Source organism: Trachypithecus francoisi, unplaced genomic scaffold (genome assembly GCF_009764315.1).
Source record: "Trachypithecus francoisi isolate TF-2019V2 unplaced genomic scaffold, Tfra_2.0 Lachesis_group8, whole genome shotgun sequence".
In the NCBI taxonomy this organism is placed as follows: domain Eukaryota; kingdom Metazoa; phylum Chordata; class Mammalia; order Primates; family Cercopithecidae; genus Trachypithecus; species Trachypithecus francoisi.
The window spans coordinates 98,139,389-98,158,588 of NW_022681473.1; the positions used below are offsets into that span (position 1 = coordinate 98,139,389).

General features: G+C 41.8%; 1 protein-coding gene across 1 annotated transcript in view; it reads left to right on the forward strand.

The window, feature by feature from the left end:
• Positions 1–18,908, forward strand: part of RAB39A (RAB39A, member RAS oncogene family) — a 34,941-nt gene extending 16,033 nt beyond the window's left edge. The window contains exon 2 of the mRNA XM_033205640.1: positions 17,367–18,908. Within this exon, the coding sequence (XP_033061531.1) occupies positions 17,367–17,793 (427 nt within the window). The 3' untranslated portion in view covers positions 17,794–18,908. The remainder of the gene's footprint in view (positions 1–17,366) is intronic.
• Positions 18,909–19,200: the final 292 nt, after the last annotated feature.

Consider the following 19,200-nt stretch of genomic DNA (forward strand, 5'->3'; position numbering starts at 1 on the left):
GCAAGAGATGCTGGGGAATATAGTCTCTCAATGGGTTGCTATGTGTCAGCTAAAACTCCTGGAGTTCTGTTAATAGATACTGGAGACTAGTCAGACGTCTTTCTCACAGACTTATAGCAAAGAAAGAAAATAATCTCAGCTCAAGGCGACCTCCACCTCCCGGATTCTCCTGCCTCAGCCCCCCAAGTAGCTGGGATTACAGGCGCATGCCACCACGCCTGGCTAACTTTTGTATTTTTAGTAGAGACAGGGTTTCACTGTGTTAGCCAGGCTGGTCTCAAACTCCTGACCTTGTGATCTGCCTGCCTCGGCCTCCCAAAGTGCAGGATTACAGGCATGAGCCACCGTGCCAGGCCAGAAAGAAAATAATCAAACAATTGCAGAAAGAGCTGGTAAGTACTTAATTAAGTTTCAGTGACAGAACAGGAGGAGGAATTGTCATCTGTGCCTAGGGTGATGACCAGTTTCAGGGTATGTATCCCAAAGGAGGTGATGCTTGATTCTGGGACGTGCTGGATTTATCAGTAGTAAGAGGACAGTAGGAAATGATAACAATAGAAAAAGAAGCCAGCCAGGCCAGGCATGGTGGCTCACACCTGTAATCCCAGCACTTTGGGAGGCTGAGGCGGGTAGATCACGAGGTAAGGAGTTCAAGACCAGTCTGGCCAAGATGGTGAAATGCCGTCTCTACTGAAAATACAAAAATTAGCCAGGCGTGGTGGCAGGCACCTGTAATCCCAGCTACTTGGGAGGCTGAGGCAGGAGAATTGCTTGAACCCCAGAGTGGGGAGGTTGCAGTGAGCCGAGATTGTACCACTACAATCCAGCCTGGGTGACAGAGTAAGACTCCATCTCAAAAAAAAAAAAAAAAAGAAGCCAGCCAGCCATGGTGGCTCATGCCTGTAATCCCAGCACTCTGGGAGACTGAGGTCAGCAGATCGCCTGAGCTCATGAGTTCAAGACCGCCTGGCAACACAGCAAAACCCCACATCTCTACAAAAAAAAGAAAAAGGGGGAGGGTTCTTGTGAAGAGAGCAGATTGAACATCTGTGTCTATTTTAGCTTTTTTTTTTTTCCTGAAACCTTACTAATTTGACAATAGTATTTTTTCCAACCATAAATCCTTGAACAAGGAAAACAGGTAGGAGCCAAGAGTAATAAAATTTTGGAAGCAGGAAAGCAAATGGGGAATGGTAAATGAATTCGCAGATTCAAGAAAACTGATTTCTGAGCTAATGGTAAAAAAAAAAATCTAAAACCCAACCCAGTGTATACTGTTGAATCCCCCGCTCCAAAGACTTGGGAAATGGTGGCACCAGATACTTCTGGAAGTGGCAGTACTAAAATAAGGATCATTGAGTGTCAGTCTATTTAAGAAGGATGGGATTCTGCCATTTCTTCCCCCATTCCATATATCAAACAATTTTCTCTCCCCCGCCAACCACATTGGCAAAAAAACTGGAAACTTATTCTTTGAAAAGAATCAAAAATAGGGTCTTTGGCTGGAAGCATCAGGCATTTTGAGGTTGGGGTTCCTTATTGAAAGCAAGGGCTTTAAGTGAATGTTGTCATGTTGGATGCTAAAACTGTCTAGCCCCCTTTCCCCACTCAGCTCCTCAGAGTGCTGGCAGTCAAGCCTTCACCCTTCAAGCAAAACCTTGGTAAAATTATTTCTGGGGATTCTGACCAAGCCAAGAGGAAAGAATTAAAGATACCAACATTCGAGTTTGCTGAATTAAATGGTCCAGCATGATCATCTTACAGTGAAGCATTTAGTCTTCATGAAAGAGGACAAGAAATATTAGGAAATTTGTAATGTGAAACCTAGGGACCAAAACAAAACAAACAAACAAACAGGAAACAGCAACTGGAGAAACAGAAACTTAATAAGGGAAAACGAGAATGTTAAAATACAAAAACAAAACCTGTCCTTAATTTTCTCTAAGAGATAATAAGGAAAAAATTGCAACCATAAAGGAACAGGATACTATATATGTGTGTATGTGTGTGTGTGTGTGTGTGTGTGTGTGTATTTTTTTTTTTTTTTTGAGATGGAGTCTTGCTCTGTCACGCAGGCTGGAGTGCAGTGGCGCCATCTCGGCTCACTGCAAGCTCCTCCTCCCAGGCTCACATCATTCTCCTGCTTCAGCCTCCCGAGTAGCTGGGATTACAGGCACCCACCACCATGCCTGGCTAATTTTTTGTAATTTTTTTTAGTAGAGATGGGTTTCACTATGTTAGCCAAGATGGTCTTGATCTCCTGACCTCGTGATCCACCCACCTCGGCCCGGCCTCCCAACGTGCTGGGATTACAGGCGTGAGCCACTGCACCCCACCAAGATGATTTTTTTTTAAAAACAATGAAGGACTATAATCCAAAACGTTCAATATGCAAATATTAGGCATTCTGGAAAGATAGAAGAGAAAAAACAGAGGAGAGAAATAATTAGTAAAGCAATTCAAGAAAGTTTTCTAAAATGTAGGGACCTGAGTTTTCAGATTAGAATGGCCCAACACAATAGATGAAAGTAGAAACGCTAAGGCAGTCATTAGGAAATTTCAGAGCACTGGAACCACAGACAAGTTCCTACAAACTTCCAGAGAGAAAAAACACGACACATTAAAAAAAAGATCGATCCGGAATCAGATTTGCTTGAGACTTTCCAAAAACAACAGTGGAAACTGAAAGGCAGTGGAGAAATGACTTCAAATTTTTGAGAAAGAAATAGCATCAACTGGAAAAAAAAAAAAGAATAAAAATCTGAGCGAATTCTCTGTCTTGCCATATTAGCACTAACTGTGAGAGCAGAATAAATCAATATGCAAGATTTCAAAATATTACTTCATGCAGCTTTTTTTAAGGAAGCTACTTGAAGATGTGCTACATACACACGTTCACACACACAAGTAAACCAGGGGTGAAGAGGACATGGGGTAGAAGGAACAGTTCCACCTCTGAAGAAAGGCAAGGGAACTCCCCAGGAAGATGGTGAAGGGAGATCTTAGGATCATGTGTGTGCTGCAGATACCAAGGACAGCCATGCCAGATTGGAGCAGGGCAGAAGGTTGTAGGAGAGACCTCAGGAAGATGAAATTGATAGAAAAGCTAATGGAAATAAACTTCTTACAATAAGGCAACTGGCAGAGTTTAAGATTGAATTATTGAGAAGTACATGGAAAATTTAGCAAAAAGGAGAAAACAAGAAAAAGACGGTGTGGTAGGGACATTTAGTGTTCATTCATGTCTAATGCTTCTTTTTTTTCTGGACACATGGGAGGATTATATTTCCCTTCCTCATTGCACTTAGGCAGAGTCATGTGAGTAGTTCTGGCCAGGGGATTTGAGCAGAAGTTGCATGTGGTGATTTTAAAGCACAGCTTTCACCCTGTACTGCCCCCCACACCCACCGCCCCCAGCCTAAAGGGATTCTCAGTCTTCGCCCATCCCCCAGGCTGGAGTGCAGTAGTGTGATCTCAGCTCACTGCAGCCTCAACCTTTCCGGGCTCAGGTGATTTTCCCACCTCAGCCTCCCGAGTAGGTGGGACTACAGGTAGCTGGGACTACATGTTGGCCAGGATGGTCTTGATTTCTTGACCTTGTGATCCGCCTGCCTCAGCCTCCCAAAGTGCTGGGATTACAGGCATGAGCCACCGCGCCCAGCTAAAGTTTGTGTTTTTATGTTATCTGTACACTTACCATATATCCTCACTGTTCCCATTCCCCCAACTTGTCAATATTGTTACACCATAATTTTAGTAAGTTCATTTCTTAGCCCTTAGGTTACTCTGACCATGTAGATACTTTTCATTGTTGAGCCCTGGAGTACACTATGACTTTCTTTCCCTTTCCTGCACAACTTTTCCTTCCAGTTAATTATCTTGCATATTAGTCAAGATGGGCCAGGTTATGCTACAGTAACAAACAACCCAATTCTCAATAGGAAGAGCATTAAAGAATTTGGGACGAGGCCGATGGCTCACGCCTGTAATCCTAGCACTTTGGGAGGCCGAGGCAGGCCGATTGCTTGAGCCCAGGAGTTTGAGACTAGCCTGGGCAACATGGTGAAACTCCATCTCTACAAAGAAATACAAAAATTAGCTGGGTGTGGTGGCACGTGCCTGTAATCCCAGCTACTCAGGAGGCTGAGGCAGGAGAATTGCTTGAACCTGGGAGGTGGAGGTTGCAGTGAGCTGAGATCGCATCACTGTACTCCAGCCTGGTGACAGAGCGAGACTCCATCTAAAAAAAAAAAAAAAAAAGACAAAAGAATGAAACGAATGATGTTTAAATGACTTGAAAATAAAAGCTGAATAATTTCAGAAGTAAAATGAAATGAGAAAAGGATTCACATCAGTTACAAATTCCAGGATGTGGAAAGATACATGAAATCATATGAAACAAAGCCATATAGAAAAAGTCATATGGAAACAAACAGCAGTCATAGAAATGGTGGGAGAATTACAAGCCAAGAAAACATATCCTTTCATTATGTTAGATCACATAATCCACTGTGTTATATGGAATATAAAATAATCTTGAGAAGCTGGTCATTGTCTCATTATTGTTCTGCAAAAGGATACCAGAAAGCACTGGAATAAGTGCCGAAGTCTTTTATACACTTTCTGGTACCATATCAAATAGAAAATAAGCATCCTTTCATTAACACCTTGAAGACAATTAGTGAAGCTAGAAACATTTCTCATTGATTTCCAAATAAATTATTTCCATTTTCACACATAACTTGTTCTGCCTTCCAGAATCCACTGCAAAGTACAATTTGAATTACTACCCATTTAAATGCATTCGTTCTTTAGAAAATGTGGATGATTTCACCTATATGTGTATAGAGTGTGCAATTTTCAGCCCATTTCTCCCCTTTTGACTTTATAAATCTCTACTATAAGTATTGAAAAGAAATAAACTTTTTTTATATTTCTCTTTTATTCTCCCATTTCCTCAGCATTTGAATGCTGCCTGGGCACAAGCTAATGAGGTATGAATGTATTCAGTTGTTTATTTATTCATTTACAAATAGTGGTAGGACTCATGCATGCCCAGTTCAGTTTTAAACACTAGGGATACAACGTTTAAAAAAGAAAAAAAGGCTGGGCGTGGTGGCTCATGCCTGTAATCCCAGCACTTTGGGACACCAAGGTGGGCAGATCACTTGAGCTCAGGAGTTCAAGACCAGCCTGGGCAACATGGCGAAACTTCGTTTCTACGAAAAAAATACAAAAATTAGCTAGGCAAGGTGGCAGGCGCCTGTAATCCCAGCTACTGGGATGCTGAAGTGGGAGGATCAGTTGAGCCTGGGAGGCAAAGGTTGCAGTGAGCCAAGATCATACCACTGCACTCCAGACTGGGCCACAGAGCAAGACCCTGTCTCAAAAAAAAAAAAAAAGACAAAATCCTTGCTCTCATAGAGCTTATCTTCTAATCGGGTTATAACCAGATAAACTGTAAAATTTATATAGGATGTCAGAATGTATTAATTGCTACAGAGGAAAACAGAGTGTAAAGGCTGAACAGAGTCCTAGGGACAGTAAGAAAGCATCACTATCATAAAATGATTATCTGTCATGGAAGAAAAATAAAAGGTAGCCATAGGGGAATTGATTCATGCATTCAAATGGGAAATATGACCCATTACGTCTTGTCAGTATACATATGGCCTCTACAACCACAGACTTGATTTTTGATGGAAAGACCCTGGAATTACACAAAGAAAAGGAATCTTAAGATTGTTTGTACGAAGAAAGAATATTGTAAGTTACAAGTGCCAAGTTTCAGAATCTTAGACGAGAGCGGGGACTGTTAGAGTCAATAATAATCAAAGGAGTAGGGAGGCTTGTGTTTTAGCTTCTTGAAAACAGTGCTGACGGCCACAAGGCAAGTGAAGCAAATAAAATAAAGCATCAACACAATGACTGTTCCCAGAAGGGCAGTAGGAATGTAATGTCATGCTGAAAAACAAGCACCCACAAGGCTAATGCATTCACAGGCTACTTGATGCCAAGAGATTCTGGCATCAAAGTACTTTTGTCCTCTAAATGCCTATTTTACAATTGGCAAAGCCACAAGAAGGGCATTTCCGGGGTGGGAACATCTGGTTCATTTTACCTAAGTAAGTCAGCAAGTGCTTACTATTTTGTTGCTTTTTTAAGAGGCCTGTACATATCCAACAAATTTCATGATAATAACACAGAAGATCTATATAATGTTGCCATTTTCAGATTTTTTTTTTTTTTTTTTTGAAATAGGGTCTCAATCTGTCACCCAGGCTGAAGTGCAGGGGCGCAGTCATAGTTCACTGCAAACTTGGACTCCTGAGTTCAAGCTATCCTCCCACCTCGGACTCCCAAAGCACTGGGATTATAGGTGTGAGCCACTGTGTCTGGCATCTACTAAAAATAATCTTGAGCAGTCCAGGACCTCTGGAGTTTTGGCCTTCATTTAACAACAGCATCTTATCTTCAGTGCCTTTTAGGAAACTAGACAACTGTTTACTCTGAGATATCATTTACATTTTTTAGAACCTCAGCAATCATGTCATTTGTGTAAAATTCCAAATTCCCCAACATATCATTCACATTTGATTGCATTAATCATATATTAAGTAATTCTTTGTAAATGTATGAAACTCCAGTGCTGTCGGCCGGGCGCGGTGGCTCAAGCCTGTAATCCCAGCACTTTGGGAGGCCGAGATGGGCGGATCACGAGGTCAGGAGATCGAGACCATCCTGGCTAACACTGTGAAACCCCGTCTCTACTAAAAAATACAAAAAACTAGCCAGGCGAGGTGGCGGGCGCCTGTAGTCCCAGCTACTCGGGAGGCTGAGGCAGGAGAATGGCGGGAACCCGGGAGGCGGAGCTTGCAGTGAGCTGAGATCCGGCCACTGCACTCCAGCCGGGCGACAGAGCGAGACTCCGTCTCAAAAAAAAAAAAAAAAAAAAAAAAAAAAAGAAACTCCAGTGCTGTCAAATAATCCCTTGTCTATTTATTATTTTAGGAAAAATAATTAAATAGAGGAAAATCAAGCAGTTAAAAATGTTTATATAAACAAAGCAACCACTTTGTCTCATTATGCTAAAGCAAATATGTATAAGAATGAACCTTGTGGATGAATAAAGCAAGTATGGCATATACATAAAATGGAACATTATTCCATTGAGTAGAAGGAAATTCTGTCATAGGCTACAACATGGATGGACCTTGAGGACACTGTGCTAAGTAAAATAAGCCAGTCAGGCCAGGCATGGTGGCTCATGCCTATAATCCCAGCACTTTGGGAAGCCAAGGTGGGCAGATCACCTGAAGTCAAGAGTTTGAGACCAGCCTGGCCAACATGTGAAACTCCGTCTCTACAAAAAATACAGAAATTAGCTGGATGTAGTGGCGCACGCCTGTAATCCCAGCTGCTTGGGAGGCTGAGGCAGGAGGATCACTTGAACCCAGGAGGTGGAGGTTGCAGTAAACTGAGACTGCGCTATTGCATTCCAGCCTGAGCAACAAGAGTAAAACTCCATCTCAAAAATAAAAATAAAAAAGACCAGGTGCTGTGACTCACACCTGTAATCCCAGCACTGTGGGAGGCTGAGGCGGGCAGATCATGAGGTCAAGAGATCAAGACCATCCTGGCCAATATGGTGAAACCCCATCTCTACTAAAACTACAAAAAAAATTAGCTGGGCGTGGTGGTGTGTGCCTGTAGTCCCAGCTACTCAGGAGGCTGAGGCAGGAGAATCACTTGAACCTGGGAGGTGCATGTTGCAGTGAGCCGAGATCGCGCCATTGCACTCCAGCCTGGCGACAGAGTGAGACTCTGTCTCAAAAAAATAAATAAAAATAAAAAATAAAACAAGCCAGTCAGAGGACAAATACTGTGTGATTCCACCTATACATGAGGTATCTAAAATAGTCAAAACTCACAAAAGCAGAAAGTGGAATGATGGTTCTTGGAGGCTGTGGGCTGGGGAAATGGGAAGTTGCTGTTCTTAGGGATAGGATTTTAGTCATGCAAGATGAGAAATTTCTAAAGATCTACTGTACACCTTGGCACGTATAATTAACAATGCTGTACACTTCACTGTACACTTACAAATTGTTAAGAGGCTAGATCTCATGCTATGTGTCCTTCACTACAGTTTTTTTTAAAAACTGAACTTCAGTCTTATAAAACTATGTTGAAAGATATAAGAGATTTGTGAGCTTGTTTTGTACCATTTTTTTCTTACAAAGTTGATGTTGACTCTATCGGTCAGGTCCTTGGTTGCCTGCAACAAAACGAGCTTGAGAGCCTTATTCAGAAAAGAGAGTTAGTAGAAGCATGTTTGAGGTGCAGAGACTTGATGGGAAGGTGGAGGACCAGGCTTGGAATGAATCAAAAGATCCCAGGAGTCTGGGCAGTAAGAACTGCAGGAAGCCAGTGTGGTCCCCATGATGCTGTTGCCCCCTTTCTGCCTGCTCACCCCCTGCCATAAGAAGCTCCAAATGGCCAGTCGGCAGCTTCAGCTGCTAATTCAGTAGAAGCATCACGGGGTTTTCTAGTGAAAGCATTTCTCCCTTGAATACTAAAACCTTTATATCAGCAAAGTTCAGAGTCACAGGGATTAGATGCAACAAAAAATTTTAGTGACTCATTAAGTGGAATTGTGAGAGGCACCATCACCCTATTTTCACCCTTTGCTTCCCATACCACAGCTTCTGTTTATGGGGAAAAAATACCACCTACTATCTTGCTCACTAATTTAGAACATAGACATCCCGAAGGATTATGCTAAAATCTTACAAGGTGTCATCTCCTGGAAATGGGCATACCTACCTCTTAATAACCCATTTCACAGTTTTATAGGGCCAGATGCCTCTAGGTGATAGTGGTGTGATATGATCAATGAATCCCATGGCATCATTCCATTTCCCTATCTCCACCACTGTTAAGTGAATTACTTGATCTGTGGCAATGTGTAGGATAGCAGGACTATGTATAAGACATTCTGTATGTTCATGGATGGTGGTACTAGCATGGCCTAAATCCAGATTGAATATATTACAATGAGGACATATCTGTGTCCCCTCCATGATGGTCCACCAGAGTATGGTACCATATTCAGGATGTCAGTAGCTGCTGGAAAATTGGGTGGTAAGCAATAAGCAATAACAGTTCAGGCCAACCTAGGTAAGATTAAGTCTATTGAGCCCAGGTACAGCCTCCATCTCCCTACCATGAGTTCAAAGTAGGATAAAAATACTGATTGATAATTGTAGGACAGAACATTTTGTTCCATTGATTATGAAAATTTTTTCATGGAGGGGGCTTTTGGTGGCCATTTACATAAGATACAAGTATGCACATACTCTAGACTCATCAACAGACCTCTTCCTCAAACCCGCTAATTACCAGCCCCCGATCTTGTTTTTTACCCAACATGCCAAACCCTTCATGTCTGCTCATGAATTGGTGTGGATCTTTACCTACATCTCTCCATCTCTTCCTCTGGAAAAAGCAGACAGTGAGATGTAGCACTAGAGGTTCCACAAATGGAACTTTTTCACTGACCTTCAAGTTCTCCATTGAGTGGGGCTTACTGATGCTAGCATATTGTTTAGAGCCATTTGTAAGGCAGACTTGAATTTTTTTTCCTCTATTATTATAGGGAAATCCAGATAAGGCCATGAGTTGAGAGGGTGCTGTAAGAATAGATGTGCTCAGTCTGTGAACTTTGTTATTCCAGGTCCATTCAGGTCCCACTCCATATTCCTTCCTATATATGCAACCTCTCTTTGGTGATAAAGCTCCAGCCTGGTGAATCAGAACACCCAGCTCATGATGGACATTCAGATTGCACAGTCACTTGGTGTTCCACCATCAGGCATATAGTCTCTATCAAAGCCAAGTTATAAGCAAAGAATTATTTTTCAAAAGTATAATAGTATATGACAAAGAAAACATGCTTTTTTTTTTTTTTTTTTTGAGATGGAGTCTCGTTCTGTTGCCCAGGCTGGAGTGCAATGGCATGATCTAGGCTCACTGCAAGCTCTGCCTCCTGGGTTCATGCCATTCTCCTGCCTCAGCCTCTCGAGTAGCTGGGACTACAGGTGCCTGCCACCACACCCAGCTAATTTTTTTGTATTTTTAGTAGAGACAGAGTTTCACCATGTTAGCCAGGATGGTCTCAATCTCCTGACCTCATGATCCACCTGCCTCAGCCTCCCAAAGTGCTGGGATTACAGGCGTGAGCCACCGCACCCGGCCAAAAGCATGCCACTTCTGTAATTGTCCAGTGGAGGCTTCCTGGGCCTGATGGAGCATTCCAGGCTACTAGAGGTACTTCAGGCAGGTATCATTAGATCTGATGAACCATGGGCCAAATGGCGATGTCGCTTGCATTGTAGCTTGGACCAGCCAAAGGGACTTCTCTTGCTTTCAGCTCTATCAAAGCTAGCAGGCTTTGGGGTTTCCCACTTAATGGATCAGATAGGCACATTATACTGATGATGTTTCCTCCGAAATTAAAAAAGGTTCACTTGCTGGGCGTGTGGCTCACACCTGTAATCCTAGCACTTTGGGAGGCCGAGGCAGGTGGATCGCCGGAGGTCGGGAGTTCGAGACCAGCCTGACCAACATGGAGAAACCCCATCTCTACTAAAAATACAAAATTAGCCAGGTGTGGTGGTGCATACCTATAATCCCCGCTACTCAGGAGGCTGAGGCAGGAGAATCTCTTGAACCTGGGAGGCAGAGGTTGTGGGGAGCCGAGATCACACCATTGTACCCAGCCTGGGCAACAAGAGTGAAACTCCATCTCAGAAAAAAATAACAAAAAAATTTAAAAAATAAAAATAGTTCACCAAGTATTAGGCTTTTTTTTTCTTGGTAGGGGGTATAAGATATGGTAACTTTTCTTCTTTGGAGAGGTTTCATCAACATACCCCTGATTAAAGGGCTCCCTTCCCCCAAGAAGCTTCACAGAGATTGCTGGCTACTGTATTTTCATTGGATATATCTTTAGGATACATGTATTTCTGAATATATAACTTATCTACCCCCTCCAACACTGATAATGCTCATAGCAACTCAATGACCTCAGTGTGAGAACATAAGACCACACCAGTAATAGATATAATGTTGGGCACGTTTCTTTTTTTGCACTGCTAGTATCTCTTTCCCTCAAACTTCCTCACTCTCTCTGATACTTCTCCTGTTTTCACAACAGCTATGTATGTGGCTTAGACCAATCAACCATTCATTCATTCACTAAGGTGCACTGGGTGCCCACTATGTGCTAGGTTACTTGAAAACCATTGATATTCAACAGTGAGCAGTATTGACATGGCACCTGCATGCCTCTGATAATCAGCAAGCCAGTAGCATGGATCCAGAAAGAGGAAAGGAGGGAAAAGGATGCTATACAAGAATACTGATCTTGAACACACAATGATCCTGCCCACAGCCTAAGAAACAGACTCTAGCCAAACAGAGCAGCCATTTGTCCTTCTATGGAGTGATTAGGAAGAGGGTTAAAGTGTGCCTCCAGTTCTCTTTTATGGGGAGAGGAAGATTGAATGGAACTTCCATTTCTTCCTATAGCAGAAGCATAAATGTGAAGAAAAAAGGAAGAGTTTCTCCTGATATTAGCAGTATTCCTTGCCAGTGTTGAGTGCCCACTTGGGATTGGTTATAATTAATTCATAGTGACACCAGCCTGCCTGGTTGAGTGATTTTCCCCAGAAACATTCAGCTGCAGGCTGGACTGATCCTGAGATAGAGGTTTCCCAGATGAATATGACAGAGGGATAGGGGCTTGGAAATTGAGATATTTCCAAGAGAACAATTATAATGATGTCTCATTGAACTCAAGATATGGAAGAAGGCAAAGATAGGAGAGTATTAGTGGGTAGAAAGTGACAGAGTTAGTCAGTGGATTACAAATCTTGATGAAATTAAAGAATCACCACAGTAAAAAAGAATAGACAGGCTGGCAGGCTATGAGGTTTTGATATTTTTAGTGGACTGTGTAAATTTCCAATTTTGGAAGTAATTAATACTTCTGATGAAAAAAATAGATAAGAAAGGAAGAATAGAGAGAAAGGTTTATCAGAGATGAGGAAGTCCAGGAATTTGAGAAGTGACACCAGGCAGCTCATCCAAATGGATGTTGAAATCAGTAAGCAGAATGACAGGAATTGAAACAGAAAGAAAAACAAAGTGCTAAAATCTTTAGTACATGGAGAATGACCAAGCAGTTGGCAGATGACAGCAGATGATAGAGCCAGATGGCATAAGCCTCAAAGGAGCAGGGATTTTTTTTACAACAGGGGTTGGGAAAGAATAATTATCAGGAAGTTGCACTGGGGAAACAGGAGCCATCTCCTCCTGATCCTAGAGAATGGGCAATGTGAGTGTGCTGCAGGGAAACAGTGTTCTCAGGGACCAGCAGTTTTCAGTTAAGGCAAGGAGAGGAGACTGCTCCTCTGGCAATGGGATAAGATTTGCTGATAGTGTAGCCTTCAAAGTATGAAAGAACCAGCAGCTTTTTTTAATAATTAAAACCAGATCTTCCACTTGAGAGGGACAAGGGACTGCTAGGAGCTTATAACCTCAATCCCTCTCCTCCAAAATTCACCTTCCCCATCATCACATCACCCTCACACTGTATTTAGGAGTTTTGTGTCTGCTTTATCATTCTTGCCAGAGAATAGTCTCACCTCTTCATTCCCTCATAACACAAGAGACCAGATTAGAATCCACGCCATTTATTTCTCTCTTCCTTCCTTGCTTCTGTTCTTCTTTTCTTCCCTCCATTCCCCAACCCCACAACTTTTTGCCTTCCCTTAAATCATCCATTAGTTCAGGGAGACTTTTTTTTTCTTTTTCTTTCTTTTTTTTTTTTCTTTTTCTTTTTTTTTTTTTTTTTGAGACAGAGTCTCTGTTGCCCAGGCTGGAGTGCAGTGACGTGATCTCAGCTCACTGCAAATTCCACCTACTGGGTTCAAGCAATTGTCCTGCCTCAGCCTCCCGAGTAGCTGGGACCACAGGCACGTGCCACCACACCTGGCTAATTTTTATATTTTTGGTAGCACGCCACCACGCTGGCTAATTTTTGTATTTTTGGTAGCACGCCACCATGCCTGGCTAATTTTTGTATTTTGAGGAGCACGCCACCATGCTGGCTAATTTTTGTATTTTTGGTAGTGACGAGGTTTCACTATGTTCGCCACATTGGTCTCGAATTCCTGACCTCAGGCTCCCAAAGTGCTGGGATTACTCAGGTGAAAGCCACTGCTCCCGGCCCATTCAGGGAGACTTTCAAATCCTAGAGGGAAATAGATATAAAGAATCATACTACAAGATAGTGTTGCTTAAAAAGAATTGTTATTCATCATCAACTCTTGAGTTCCTTACAGGGACGCCTCCCTACATAGTGCTTTTAGTGTCTGTTCCCTACCTTCTCATGATTCCTTCAAGAACTTCTAGAGACCTAAGTGTCTCAACTTACGGGAGGAAAGTCAAGAGAAAGATAGCTGCTCCCTCCACACCTCTGTAAGACCTGCCTTTCAGTTCAAGTTTTCCATCTGAAAGCCTGCTTCTTCCCCCAGATGATTGATAGCAGCAGCGCACAATTGTTTTAGGAAAAGCACTACCTGCAGAACAACTATATTCGAATCTGAAGCCCCACAGACCCACACACAGAAACTAGAAATGAGGTTACTGCATAGAAATGACAGATGTTACACTGAGTCTTTTTATTCCCAACTAATTATTAATAAGGGTTGTTTTATAATGTGTATTATATATACTTTGCTATAATTTTATTCTGTAGGATGATTTGCCAAGTGTATTCTAAATGTGTTTTCAAAATTAAATACAATCAGTTAATAAGGTTGCCTATTTTAAAAAGAAAATAAAGATAAGTTTTTGAAAAGATAGTACTTCCTGGCCGGGTGCGGTGGCTCATGCCTGTAATCCCAGCACTTTGGGAGGCTGAGGCTGGTGGATCACCTGAGGTCAGGAGTTTGAGACCAGTCTGGCCAACATGGTGAAAACTCGTCTCTACTAAAAATACAAAAATTAGCTGGGCAAGGTGGTGGGCGCCTGTAATTCCAGCTACTCGGGAGGCTGAGGCAGGAGAATTGCTTGAACCTAGGAGGCAGAGGTTGCAGTGAGCCAAGATCATGCCATTGCATTCCAGCCTGGGCAACAGAACAAAAACTCTGTCTCAAAAAAAAAAAAAGAAAAGAAAAGAAAACATAGTATTTCCTACAGTGTAAAACATGCCTCTGTGTAATATATAAGCATTTCAGCATTGAGTTTTCAGCCACAAAAAGCATTTTTTAAATATTCTAGTAATGGTAGATTAAATGGATAGGAGGGATAAAAGTTATGCAGACTTGGTGCTGAGTAAATTCAAGCTTTCAGTCTAAGAACATAGCCATAATTAGATTTATCTTAAGACACTGCACATCTGCCTAAATTCACACATATAAAGATGAGTGACAAAACAATAACAAATTAGTTATGCCTCAAAGTTAAAATATAGCAACTGCATTATTCATAGCCTGCCAAAGATGGTGGGAGATTTTTTCTTATTGTCAAGTTCTTTTCTTTTTTTATTTTTAGAGTCTAAGCATCGGGTTGGTGAAAAACTCAATTTCTCTATAATACTACAGTCCTTGACAAAAGTTTTTCAAAAATAGCCACTTGGGAATCTCTCTACTAAGAATTCTGAGGAGAAACAGGGAAGCAGGAGAAATAGAAAAAAAGAGGAGGTAAAATGGTTTGCACTCCCACAACAAAGCTATTTATGGCATCAGGTCACTGAACTGAGCTGTGATTTCAGCAATGAGGACAAGTAGGAAAGTATGACGGTACCAAATAACCCACTGGCCATTCACAAAGATCTTGGTGCCTCAGGCGTGTGGTCAGATGAGTTTGCTAAAAGACCATTGACAAACTGGAAACAGACGCATGGGATCTCTGGCTTATACACCATTTAGCACTTTCCCTCTCCAATTAGGTGAATTAATCCAATATTGGCCGAGCGCAGTGACTCACACCTGTAATCCCAGCACTTTGAGAGGCCGACGCAGGTGGATCACGAGGTCAAGAGATCGAGACCATCCTGGCCAACATGGTGAAACCCCTTCTCTACTGAAAATACAAAAATTAGCTGGGGGTGGTGGCGTGCGCCTGTAGTCCCAGCTACTCGGGAGGCTGAGGCAGAAGAATCGCTTGAACCCAGGAGGCGTAGGTTGCAGTGAGCCGAGATCGTGCCACGGCACTCCAGCCTGGGTGAGAGAGTGAGACTCCGTCTCAAAAAAAAAAAAAAAAACTCCACTATAACAAACATTTTATGGCATCTGTCATTTGCCATGCAATATGATTGACATAACAGCAAATCCAGTCAACATATCGAGAAAATTAACATATCATAATGGCAATATGCCAGTGGTTCAGAGGAACCATAAGAAGAGTACCTAAGAGAGAGGTGAGTGGCAGGGAAGGCTGCTCAGACGGTATGATTATTGAGCTGACTACTGAAGCAGAAATAGGAGTTTCTTAGACAGAAGAGGGGTAGAAGACATTCCAGATAGATAAAACAACATGTGGAGGGGCAAGAAACATAAAACAGTATAGCCTTGTCACCTTGCCTCTGATTCAGCCAGGAAACAGATGGCACAATTGTAGGTTAACCGAGAAGAGTTTAATGAAGTGACTATTTCCAGAGATACAATCAGCATCGAGGACACTAATAAAGGATGGTGAAGCACTCAGAGATAGCAACAGTGGGAAGCCATTAGCCACCTGATTGGAAGAGGAGAGGACAGAGAATGGTATTACTGGAACGTGGTGACAGCGGTAGCCATAGGAAAGGGTCTACCCAACAGAAACCCTGACTAGAAGCAGAGGAATACCACCACTGCTAAGCCACAGCCCAGCAGAAGCAAAGACAGGGATAAATACTCTGACCTCTCTGATCTCCAGCCGACGCCTCCCATTGGCTGAACCCCCCTGCAAGCCAGAGGGCAAGGGGGTTTGGGAAAGCTTTCTGTGAAGGACAGCTTCCTCAGGCATAGAGAAGGATGGAGACTAGATCTGGAGAGACATACAGAGAATCACTAGCACAGCTCGGATTCATATCCCAGGTCCATACAGTCTCCTGTTTCTTGAATAGGTGTAACACAAGACTGTACCTGTAACTAATACTGTGACAAGTCTGCTGTCTTAGTGAGTTTGGGCTGTTATAACAAATTACCACAGAATGGGGATTTAAGCAACAGAAATGTAGTTCTCACAATTTTGGAGGCTGTAAGTGGATGATCAGGGAGATTATGGTGCCAGCATGGTCAGGTTCCAGTGAGGGCCCTCTTCTGGGTTGCAGACAGCCATCTTGTATCCTCACGTGGTAGAAAGAAAGAGGACTACAGCACTCTCTGGGGTATCCTTTTTTTTTTTTTTCTTTTTTGAGACGGAGTCTCTCTCTGTCGCCCAGGCTGAAGTGCAGTTGCACGATCTCGGCTCATTGCAAGCTCCGCCTCCCGGGTTCATGCTGTTCTCCTGCCTCAGCCTCCCGAGTAGCTGGGACTACAGGCACCCGCCACCATGCCCGGCTAATTGTGTGTGTGTGTGTGTGTGTTTTTAGTACAGATGGGGTTTCACGTGTTAGTCAGGACGGTCTCGATCTTCTGACCTCATGATCCGCCCACCTCGGCCTCCAAAAGTGTGGGATTACAGGCGTGAGCCACCGCATCCGGCCTTCTCTGGGCTTTTTTTTTTTTAAGCGCACTGATCCCATTCATGAGGGTTCCACCCTCATGACCTAAATTACACCCCAAAGGCCCCACCTCCTAATCCTAATACCACCACATTAAGGTTAGCATTTCAACATAAGAATCTGGGAGGGACACAGACATTCAATCCATACTACAGCCCTTGTTTCTTTTTCCTAAACTGATAGATGAGTTCATTAAATTTTATGACGAATGAGATTCTTAAGATCTGGTTTGTTGTGCAACCTGTGCCCTTCACTCAATCTTCCAATATGCTTGTTTTTAACCACAGCGATGTAACAATCTATCAGATTTTTAAAAGCAAAAACAATCAGACAGTACGAGATGACATAGCATGTAAGTGCTTATTTGTCTATCTAAAAATAACTACTACTTTCGTGTTCTGTCAGTGTATGAAACTTGCATATTAGTCTTGTAGAATATTTTTGTTCACTTGAGATACCTCATATTTTATTTATAAATTCTAGTTAAATCATATTAAGATATCTTCAAATGTTATTATGGTGCTAGATTGTTGGAAGGAGAAGAAAAAGAACAAGTTGTCCTTATACAACCTTTTTTCTCTTTATTTTTCAGATCAATAACCCGATCTTATTACCGCAACTCAGTTGGTGGATTTTTAGTATTTGACATTACTAACCGACGATCTTTTGAACATGTGAAAGATTGGCTAGAAGAAGCAAAAATGTATGTACAGCCGTTTCGGATTGTATTCCTGCTAGTGGGACATAAATGTGATTTAGCTTCACAACGTCAAGTTACAAGGGAAGAAGCTGAAAAACTGTCAGCAGACTGTGGAATGAAGTATATAGAAACCTCAGCAAAGGATGCTACAAATGTCGAAGAATCCTTCACAATCTTGACAAGAGACATATATGAACTTATTAAAAAGGGAGAAATTTGTATTCAGGATGGCTGGGAAGGGGTTAAAAGTGGTTTTGTTCCAAACACTGTGCATTCTTCTGAGGAAGCAGTAAAGCCCGGGAAAGAGTGCTTCTGCTGACTTCAAACATGCCAAAGAACTCACAGGAACAGATTGGCTGTCCTTTCAGGATAAATACCAACATTAACAGCAGAATGATGCAATAAAAGCATTTAAAAAGGTTACAAACCCACACCAATACTATTTTGTAAGGTACTTGATTCAGAGTGCTATGCTTCCTTGTTACACTACTAGATTGGGTATTTTGCTAAATTGTCAAGGAAAGCAGACAACCTTTTTCTTGAAAGTATCTCCATTCTCACTTTGTTAGCATACGCTGACCTTCGTGTCCAGCTATGTCAATATTACTCATTTTTCTTGACAGTTCAAATGGATTTTTGTGAATATGTAATGAATTGAAAAGATTCTATTAGGAATTACATTATCTTGAGTTAATTAATATTGAATAGCAAAATGCATTTAAATATGCACTATTCACCTGCAGAGTAAACAATCTCAGAAGTATCGACTAGGACGTAAATAGCAGTTCCTTGTATAAGGTACCAGGTTTTCTCCCCATTGTCTGGAAATGTTTGTCCTCCCTTAATTTTGCCTCAACACAAGAAAATAAGTTTTATGTTCATTTTTGTTCTGTGATCTATTGCTTCTAAAAATGCATTATGTTTTACAAATATATCTAAAGGATCCAAGCAAACTATTCTAAGCAAATATTTGTAAAATTAAAAACAGAGGACCGCTCACCAAATGTTTGAAATGTTGCTTTTTTTTTTTTTTTTTGACAAGGTCTTGTTTTGTCACCCAAGCTGGAGTGCAGTGGGGCAATCTTGGCTCCCTGCAACCTCTGCTTCCTGGGTTCAGGTGATTGTCAGTACCTTACCTCAGCCTCCTGAGTAGCTGGAACTGCAGATGTGCGTCACCATGCCCGGCTAATTTTTGTATTTTTAGTAGACACGGGATTTCTCCATATTCCCCAGGCTGGTCTCCAACTCCTGGCCTCAAGCAATTCGCCCACCTCAGCCTCCAAAGTGCTGGGATTATAGGCATGAGCTGCTGTGCCCAGCCTATCAGCAGCAAATATTTTGCTGTTACAGTGTACTGTTCATATTTAGACAAGAAAAACTAAATTTATTTATGTATTGACATTTTCAAAGAAAGTAAATGCAATTTGCCTTGAACTATTGTCAAAATTATCAATATAGGTAAACATAGAATGTTTTTAATAATAGCGTTTTTGTCCAAGTAAATTTCCAAATTTCCTCATTTCCAATACGAAAAGAATGCAGAAAAGATTTTTCTGGGCAAGGAAAATTGGTTAGATGTTTGATATATTTAGCCTTCAAATTGCATTTTACAATCTCATCAGTACAAGTGAAGATAGAATAATCAATTAAGACAGTAAAATGACTTTTGAGTTTTCTAACTTTTAACTTATTGATTAAACTCTCCTGGAAGGGATATTTTGATCAT